The sequence below is a fragment of the Brassica oleracea genome, chromosome C8 (assembly GCF_000695525.1).
Source record: "Brassica oleracea var. oleracea cultivar TO1000 chromosome C8, BOL, whole genome shotgun sequence".
Taxonomy (NCBI): Eukaryota; Viridiplantae; Streptophyta; class Magnoliopsida; order Brassicales; family Brassicaceae; genus Brassica; species Brassica oleracea.
Genome location: NC_027755.1, coordinates 1,263,000 through 1,273,523, shown reverse-complemented (window position 1 = coordinate 1,273,523; position 10,524 = coordinate 1,263,000). Strand labels below are relative to the sequence as shown.

At 29.6% G+C, this 10,524-nt stretch overlaps 1 protein-coding gene and 1 pseudogene across 1 annotated transcript; both read right to left on the bottom strand.

The window, feature by feature from the left end:
- The window catches only part of LOC106308116, a 6,755-nt pseudogene extending 4,995 nt beyond the window's left edge, over positions 1-1,760 (bottom strand).
- A 6,072-nt stretch (positions 1,761-7,832) lies between these two features.
- LOC106310752 lies at positions 7,833-8,962 on the bottom strand. The gene is made up of 3 exons (XM_013747970.1): positions 8,890-8,962; positions 8,263-8,335; positions 7,833-8,167 (listed from the first exon to the last, which is right to left on the bottom strand). The coding sequence occupies exons 2-3, from the start codon at positions 8,324-8,326 to the stop codon at positions 8,010-8,012; spliced, it is 222 nt and encodes a 73-aa protein (XP_013603424.1). The 5' UTR covers positions 8,327-8,335; positions 8,890-8,962; the 3' UTR covers positions 7,833-8,009.
- Positions 8,963-10,524: the final 1,562 nt, after the last annotated feature.

The window sequence follows — 10,524 nt, the reverse complement described above, 5'->3', positions numbered from 1 at the left end:
TTGCCGTGAGTTTACTGTCTAGATTCAGTTCATGTCCAACACTTAGGCACTGGAACGGGATAAAATATATGTTCAGATATCTGCAAGGAACAACCAATCTCGGTTTGTTCTATACGAGCCGACCAGGAGATAGCTTGGCCGGGTATGCAGATGCTGGGTACTTATCTGACCCACACAATGCTAGGTCTCAGGCAGGTTATGTGTTTATACACAGTGGGGCTGCAGTAAGTTGGCGGTCCATAAAACAAACCTTAGTGGCAACATCATCTAATCATGCCGAGATCATAGCCATGTATGAAGCAAGCCGAGAGCTTGTGTGGTTGAGGAACATGACCGGCCATATCCTAAGGGAGAGTGGCTTGGCCGTGGGAAAGGAAAAGGAAGAACCAACGATCATCTATGAGGACAATGCAGCTTGTATAGCTCAGCTCAAAGATGGATACGTTAAGGGAGATAGAACAAAACACATCTTGCCTAAGTTCTTCTTCACCCACGACCTGGCGAAAGCTAAAGAAGTTGAAGTGGTTCAGGTACGGTCCAGTGACAATTCGGCCAATCTGTTCACTAAGTCTCTGCCAACCTCAACGTTCAAGAAGCTGGTTCATCAGATAGGAATGCGCCAGTTGAAGGATCTTCAGTGATGCCTTCTTCAGGGGGAGTGTCATGTGTTGTACTCTTTTTCCTGTCTACGGTTTCCATTTTTTTCCGCCTTGGGTTTTTGGTTTTCCTAGAGAGGTTTTAATGAGGCAACGTCGTGCATGATACAAACCCATATGGTTATGGCATCCAAGGGAGAGTGTTATAAATCACTATGTGGATGACCCATAACCAAGACCAAGACAAGGCCCAGCCGTGGCCAAAGGAGGAGAGAGAGTCGGCGGCTGAGGAGAGAGAGTCGGCCTATCCCTTGGCCGACTTAGATATAGGATGTTTTCCATTTATCTGTTTTAGATCTTTTCCTATTTCATGTTGTATTAGGTTTTGAATATTTTCTTTTTTCCTATACTTTGTAATCCATATATAAGGAACCTCTATTGTTCATTAATAATACACAGACAATTCTCCGTTCTTTTACAACATATAACTTTAAATTATTAGATATATTTTTAAATTTAGTATTTATAATTTCAAAAGAAACGTTATGAAAAATAACAACAACTTTAAAATAAAACTATTAATTTTTAAAATTACGATTTATTAATTATTTCGTTGAATATAGCGTTAGTACTTTCTTAAAAATGTCGTATAAATATCTTGGACGCACTAATACTATTTTACATTTACAAAAATAAAAATATTAAATTGTGTACGTATGCATGCAAAGCAAAAAAAAATTACGTACAGATCTGATTAGTTCGAGATTAAGTTCGTCTGGCCGAAGAAGCATGTCGGCACTCGGGTTCCGGTAGAACATAAACCCTCTTTCTCCGTCTGAACGCAACGTGACGAAAGCGAGTGCGGTCCTCGCTCCCTTGTCGAAGCTGACCCCCTTATCATCAACACCGTTCTCCCTCAAGATTCCTGCAAGCATATGGCCAAACTCATCACCTTGGACCAAGCTTACCAACGAAGGCGGAGCGACCTCCGAGACGCGTGACTGCAATGGCGACGTTGGCCGGAGCACCGCCGGGAGCTTTGAGAAACCCTGGGGACTCAGCGAGGGAGACGCCGGATTCGGTGGGGACCAAGTCAATGAGCATCTCGCCGAAGCTCACGATGAGGCCTTTCTCTCTGGTGGAAGACATAGGGACAAGATGGAGTTTGTGTTTTAGAGATCAGAGAAAAAATGATAGAGAGGATGAGAAGTGAACTAAGCGTTGAGTAGTTTATATAAGAGAGTGAACACTAGGGTTAAAAAAAAAAGAAGTCATTACACTCTGGTCAAGAAAATAGTCAAAAAGATGATCATATCATCGTAGAAATATTTTGTTCAAACGTTTGAATATATAGGTTTATAGAAGTTTACTAAATTCATATTTCTTAACACTTCTGCAAAAAATTATTCTTTTCAAAATTTCCCCATAATTGTAGTTGATACAGCTTTTATTAGGCCTGTGCATTTTAACCTGGATCCAAAGACCCGAACCGGAGCCGATCCAAAAATACTCGACCCGAAATCGGACCGAAAATTTACAAGTACCTTTTGGGTCTAAATTTTTTTACCCGAAAGAACCGGAACCGAAAAGAACTGATCCGAATAGACCCGGACCCGAAAAGAACTGACCCGAATAGACCCGACCCGATAAGAACCGATTTGTACCCGACTTAAAAATATGTATATCTAAAACTATGATGTTTTTGTGTTCTATTTTATATATATTATTTTATGATTTAGTTAAAATATATTTTGTTAACAACATTTGTTATTATTTTTTAATATTTTTAAGTAATATAAATCATTAAAATGTAAAATTTAGAGTTTAAAAATGTTTTATTTAAATTATTAATAGTTTCATTTAACTTATTTTGTAAAATTTTAGATATATATGACAAATATCAACTAAATTTGATGGACTTAGTATGTCATGTCCTTTTCAGATTCTAAATACCCGAACCCGACTCGGACCCGACATGGATCCGAAAAATTACGGGTACTTTATGAATATTTTAATTATAGACCCGAACCGACCCGGACCCGAGAAGAACCGATCCGAACCCGAACCGAAAATTTTTAAGTACCTATTGGGTCTAAATATTTAGGATCCGAAAGATCCGGACCCGAAAGGAACCGGACCGAACCCGACCCGAAGATCCGAACGCCCAGGCCTAGCTTTTATGGTTCAGTGGACCGTATGTGTTTTGGCCTTTATAAGAAAATATCATAACGCGTGATTACGCAAGGATTGCATTTTGAATGATTTAAATTCTATATATATCTTTCAAGGTTCAGAGGATTCAACGTTTGTATATGGTTATGATAAATATTCATATCTGATTATTCATGGATATGAAAAACTCTACATAATGGATAAGAACAAAACATTTGAAAATACACTTGCTCTTTTACATAGCGTATGCATAAGGCTTTTCTGAATGTTGTGATTTTTTTTTTGTTAGGAAAGTACAAAGTTAATCCTCCTATATATTAATTGAGAAGTTAATTTAGTGATTTATGATGATGTGTCGCTCATAGAAGAACTATCTAATTAATCTTCCTATATATTAATTGAGAATTCACTTTAGTGATTTATGTTGTCGTGTCGCTGATAGAAGAAGTATCTAATTAATTGTTATAATTTGATTGGTTGCTGGTTTTTCATTTTTAATTTATTTAATTAAAATTTTAAAACAGAAACTATTCATAGAATTACATAATCTAATGTTTACAAACATACAATTAAGCATCTTAAATATAGATGAATTAACATAATTTGTTTATAGAAATAAATAAATATCTAGATTACATTAGATAAATTGATAAGATACATATAAATACATATTATACTATAGAAACAATTATAAAAACGTTTTTATTAGGTTTATATTAGTAGTGAATAAAATAAATTATAGATTTTAGAAAACTAATTAATCTAAACTTAATAATATTAATTAACACTTATTCATTATATACATATTATACTATAGAAACAATTTTAAAAAATTTCAATCATTTTTCAATGACAATGTGATATCATATATGCGTTATCCCTTTTAGAAATGACTAAAATATATTTATATTTTAAAACATATTTTTTTTGTGGTAAGTTATTGAAACATATATTAATCAAGAAAAAATTTATTTAATTCATCTACTAATATAAACAGATGAATTAACATTAGAGAAAAAGACAAAAATAGCACTAAATCAAGTTTATGTTCCCAAACTAGCACTCAAGGTCAAAAGTCACAAAAATAACACTTAATGTTTTATCAAAAGTCACAAACTTAGGGTTTAGAGTTAAAGGGTGGGGTTTAGGATTTAGGGTTTAGGGTTTAGGGTTTAGAGTTTAGGGTTTAGGGTTTAGATTTTAGGGTTTAGGGTTTAGAGTTTAGGGTTTAGGGTTTAGAGTTTAGGGTTTAGGGTTTAGATTTTAGGGTTTAGGGTTTAGAGTTTAGGGTTTAGGGTTTAGATTTTAGGGTTTAGGGTTTAGAGTTTAGGGTTTAGGGTTTAGATTTTAGGGTTTAGGGTTTAGAGTTTAGGGTTTAGGGTTTAGATTTTAGGGTTTAGGGTTTAGAGTTTAGGGTTTAGGGTTTAGATTTTAGGGTTTAGGGTTTAGAGTTTAGGGTTTAGGGTTTAGATTTTAGGGTTTAGGGTTTAGAGTTTAGGGTTTAGGGTTTAGATTTTAGGGTTTAGGGTTTAGAGTTTAGGGTTTAGGGTTTAGATTTTAGGGTTTAGGGTTTAGAGTTTAGGGTTTAGGGTTTAGATTTTAGGGTTTAGGGTTTAGAGTTTAGGGTTTAGGGTTTAGATTTTAGGGTTTAGGGTTTAGAGTTTAGGGTTTAGGGTTTAGATTTTAGGGTTTAGGGTTTAGAGTTTAGGGTTTAGGGTTTAGAGTTGAGAAATGAGGTTTTGGGGATAAGATTTCAAATTTTGAAAAATTAAAAAAATTAAAATTTTTAAAGGATAAACTTAGAAATGTGCTATTTTGGTCATTTTAGTTTTTGAGTGTTATTTTTGTGATATAAACTTAGAAATGTGCTATTTTGGAGATTTGCCCTTAACATTATGATATGGTAAGTCATTTAAAATTATAATATTTGGTAATTCATCTAAACTACTAAAACAGAAGTACAAATACTAATTAGTCCTGAGTTTTTTTAAATAACTACGAGGGAATGCCACTGAACAAAACGCCGTAGTTTAACCAATCCCGGTACAATGGAGTGTTATTCACCGTCGTTTTATAACTTGACAAAACCAGCAAATTTAAATCGACATAACCAGTTTTTTTTCGTCAGTGTACAATCAAGAGAGAGAGAATGATAGCTAAGTTTTTAATCCGATTTTGATGATTTTGATCGGATTCCTTTCCGTTTAATCGGATTATCATGTTCCATCGCGAATTCCGTTTTTCGTCTTCTACTTTTGCATCTCTTTACAACTACTGGATCTTTAAAGGATCACGATTTTCTTTGATTAAGCTTGATTGAGATTGATTATACTATTTATACATGGATGTAAATCTTCACTTTCGGATTTGAGTGTAAGTTTTCCCATGTTGATCAAATCGAAATGTTAGGGATCGATATGGTAATTCTAGCTTCAGAAAAGTAGATTAGGGGGCTTCGATGGCGTCTCTAAATCCAGTGACATTTAGTAAAGGAGGTGGGGTTGATGTTCACGGCTGTTTTCTGGAGCTCTAAGCAATTGAGCATTGGTGATGGTAACCGGAGAAGATGACCGGAGGTCAAAGACGTTCACAGGCGACCCACAATTCTTTTTTGGGCAATTCATCTTCTTTCATCACAAGTCACGTGTGAAATTTATTTTGCAATAGTACACGTGTTTTGTTTGTAGAATCATCCTTACCCACGTGTTTGAGATTTTTTTGGGCTGTATGTCATCAATCTTTATGTACTAAGCTTTTGGGCTTTAAAGTTTAATGAAAACAGATTGACAAAAAAAAAACGGTAAGGAGATAACTTTGTATTTTCCTAAATCAGATAACATTCAGAATAATTTACCTATTTTTATGCTAGCATTGTAACGAATCTTGACAATCTAAAATATGACCACATATCGCTATAAACTGAAAATTCGTTTGAATCAAACACAAGTGAATTAAATACATAATATTCTTCATAACTATAAATTGATTTAGGCAATACATTATAAGGGTTGGCATTCGGGTGTCAAATCAAATTTGGTTCCAATCTATTCGGGTTTCCAAATTAAAAATTTCGGCCCATTCAGATACTTATAAAATTTTGTTTGGTTTCTATTCGTATTTTTACGGGTTCGAATAACCCATTTAAATTATTTTATTATAAATATATGTAATTGTTTGAAACAATTACTTAGATTGGAACATGTTGACTATAACATTATTTTGTTCGAAAAAATAGTAAACGTTTGAAAATATGTTCAATGTTAAAAATATTTACTATTAACGATGTAAAAATAAGATTTATACGTATATAAAAGTAGAAGCAAATACCCGCGCGGTTGGCAGCAAAATATCGGCTGAAGACAAAGAGATAAGACACCACGAAAATTCCTTAGAACGAAAAAATCCGGTAATCTTCTTCTATTTTTTTCCCAAAAAAAAAACAATTTTGGTTTGAGCCTTTATAATAGATGAAGTGCAATATGTTTGATAATTTCTCTTTTGTTGGGCCGACAAATTATCAAAACAATTCTTAATTTTATTTCTATATTATTATAATTTCATCACATTTAAATATTTACAAACTACCTATTTTTGCAACAAATTTATACAATAAATCTAATCTATCAAAACATATACCAACAAATAATATTATTTTAAATCATATGTAAGTAGTTTTAATTAATATATTTTCGAATATAATAAAAATAAAATTTGATATTTATATATTAAAATTTAAATAACCATCTCTAGATTTAATATAATAAAATATCTAATTGAAACTCAAATATGCTGCATTTTAGTGTTATATTTGTCAAAATAAAATGATTACTTAACACACACAGTTATAAGAAGTACTCATTAAGAAATAAATTCGGTAGCTAAACATGAACAAACAAGTTGAAGTCGAGTGAAGTCGTTCTAATATGTTAAAACCATAAAATAGTAAAATATGGTCATTCTAAAATGTTTAAAGATTAAAGAAAACATCTGCGCGGGCGTGCGGATCAAAATCTAGTTTAATTATTATATGGTAAGTCATTTAACTATATTAATCAAAATATTTTCCACAAGATTTTTATAGATTCATATAGCCTTGATTATAATAAAATTAGTATACTTATTCTTAATAGGAAAAAAAACAGACATAAATAAAAGAACAAGAGGAAATAATAATAAAATATGTTTGTTGTGTTCTTGGCATTTTTATATGTGTTACTACTAATTAGTTTTATGTGTGTTTTAAAATGTTACGATAAATTTAGTAAAGAAGTTCAATAAAAATGATCATCTATACAATTGTTAAAGTCAAATATGAAAAATATAATGTAAATTGAAAGTAAGAAACAATATTCAACTATTCTTTAAGATAAACTTACTTTATCATTTAGTTATATATAAATAAATAAAATACTTTAGTATTTTTATAGAAATAAATTTAACGGTTATATATTATTATATAAAAGAATTATATCTGTTGATAAGGAATTATTATAACTTTTATGTTTTTAAAGTACACACAAAATGGTTTACAAATGATCTTTTATGGTAAAATTTTTTGATAATTGTATTGGTCATATTGGAGTTACACAAAAAACACTCTCTTTTTTTTGTTGAGAGCTAGAGTATTTTTGGTTTTTCATGTGTTAAACTAAAATATAAAGTAATTCTACAACTAATTATCTCAATTAATTATAATATTTTTTTTTGTGTAAGAGAAAATTTTTAATGACTAAAGTTTATGTTTTTGAACTATTTTAAATCTCACATGTCTTCTAAAAATATATACTGAAATTTTTGATTATCCAAATATTTGAAATTAAAAATTAAAATTTTAAATTTCAAATTATTATTCAAAAATTATAACAGTATAAAAAAATATATTTCTTTATATAATATAACTAATCGCAAAATTACGGGCAAACACTTAGTAATAAATATTTTAAAACGATGATATAATCTTTAAAATTGGGTTTTCATATTTTGTAGCCTTGATTAAAACAAAACATAGTAAAGCAAAATCCTAGCTAGATTCTCTATAAAACACAAAAAAAACTGCTAAAGCACTCCCATCAAGATTCTTTGTCGATTCACTTTTCATATTATTCTCCTTGTAACATCTAGAATCTTCTAGTTATAGTTGCAAAGTAGACATACCAAAACTATTAAAACATCATCTTAGCGCAACCCACAGAAAAGTAAGAGAACTAACAAAAACAAAAACCAGAGAACCATGACTGTTGTTCATTTGAGTTCTTTGGCAATTTCTCGATCTGAGTCAGGCAAAACTGTTACATCCGAAGGAGCTGCAGTTATGTGGTGGGTTTGTTTGGGTGCTTGTTCCTGGTTCATCATAGACTCCATGTCATGCATTCTTGTTCGGACAACACTAGCCACCAATACTGCAAACAAGAACAGACTGGTCAAAATATACAGATCATCTAATAAGATGATCATATGAAGACAGGTAATAAGAATGAGAGAAAGAGGGTCATACTGGCAGCAGTGCCGAGAGTCCAGACCCAGAGGATCTTCAAGCCAGGACTCTTTTCTCTTCCCATTTTCAAGCACTGCATCAAAAACAATCATTCCAACTTTATTAGCAATGATAAACTAAACACTACTGTAACTAATCAGAAACCTCCCAGACCAATTATTGACAAGTTCTTGAACTGAACCAAAACTAAACAAGAACAAGCATTCATATCTAGCTAGGTTTGGTAGTTCCCTCTTAGATGATTTTTGGATCTAAACTAGCCAGAACAAGGTTGATAAGACATCATTTCAACACATTAATAGGAAAGAATACAACTTAAAGAGTCTAGAAACAAGATTCAATCTGCAGTAAAGCTCAAACGTGATTACAACAAGTCACTCGATTTTAGATTAAAAGGTAAGCTATTTTTAGATTAAACCCCCAGATTTTGAAATCGAAAACCCTAAATCTCAATAACAAGCTGTAATTTTCATTTACAAAAAATCAAAAACTGATTGCTAATTTCGTGAGCTCCAAAAATGAGAAACTGATTGGGTTTGAGTAAATTGACTATTCGCGATTTCGACCCAATGTAGTTACCTCAACATATAAACAGATCCAGAGAAAACGAAAGAGAAAAGACGATACCTTTATCGATTCAAAAACCCAGAGAATTTGAAAGCTATGAATTCTCCAGGAAGTCAGGGAGTCAAATGTGAGAATGGTGGTAAGCGTCTAATTAGTTTCAACCGGGTGATAGAACCCGGTTTTGTATTACTCAATACGCGAAACCAAACTAAACCACCTGACGTTGAAGGCTGGGTATGGGCCGAATATTTTTTCTAATATTCTTAATACTAAAGCCCAACAAAGCATGGTGTCTTTGCTTTGTCGTTGTATCAATCTATACTAATATACTAATAAAAGAGAGCTTTTGAGGCTCCATATAGGGCGTCCACATCAGCGGAAAAAACTTATTCTAAAAGATGACACGTGGTATTAACAAAAAATAAAAATAAAAATAAAAATAAAAATAAAAATAAAAATAAAAATAAAAATAAAAATAAAAATAAAAATAAAAATAAAAATAAAAATAAAAATAAAAATAAAAATAAAAATAAAAATAAAAATAAAAATAAAAATAAAAATAAAAATAAAAATAAAAATAAAAATAAAAATAAAAATAAAAATAAAAATAAAAATAAAAATAAAAATAAAAATAAAAATAAAAATAAAAATAAAAATAAAAATAAAAATAAAAATAAAAATAAAAATAAAAATAAAAATAAAAATAAAAATAAAAATAAAAATAAAAATAAAAATAAAAATAAAAATAAAAATAAAAATAAAAATAAAAATAAAAATAAAAATAAAAATAAAAATAAAAATAAAAATAAAAATAAAAATAAAAATAAAAATAAAAATAAAAATAAAAATACATATAAAGAAAAATAAATAATAAGTAAATATATAATATAGGAAATAGAAATATTATATAAAACAATAATAAGTAAATATACAATATAAAGAAAATAAATAAAAAGTAAATATACAATATAAGAAATAGAAATATTACATTAAATATCTATCATAATTAATAATCTCATATAAAATCAAGAAAATTAGAAAACGTAAATATATAATTAAAAAATGAAAAAGCTAAATTGAACATCTATCTGAAAAATGTATCTATACTAATAAAATAGAGCTCTATACTAATAAAATGAAGCTTTTGAGGCTCCATAGGGCATCCACATCAACGGAAAAAACTTTTTCTAAAAGATGACACAAGACATTAACAAAAAATAAAAAATAAATATACATATAAAGAAAAATAAATAATAAGTAAATATACAATATAAAAAATACATATAAAGAAAAATAAATAATAAGTAAATATATAATATAGGAAATAGAAATATTATATAAAACAATAATAAGTAAATATACAATATAAAGAAAATAAATAAAAAGTAAATATACAATATAAGAAATAGAAATATTACATTAAATATCTATCATAATTTATAATCTCATATAAAATCAAGAAAATTAGAAAACGTAAATATATAATTAAAAAATGAAAAAAACTAAATTGAACATCTATCTGAAAAATGTATCTATACTAATAAAATAGAGCTCTATACTAATAAAATGAAGCTTTTGAGGCTCCATAGGGCATCCACATCAACGGAAAAAACTTTTTCTAAAAGATGACACAAGACATTAACAAAAAATAAAAAATAAATATACATATAAAGAAAAATAAATAATAAGTAAATA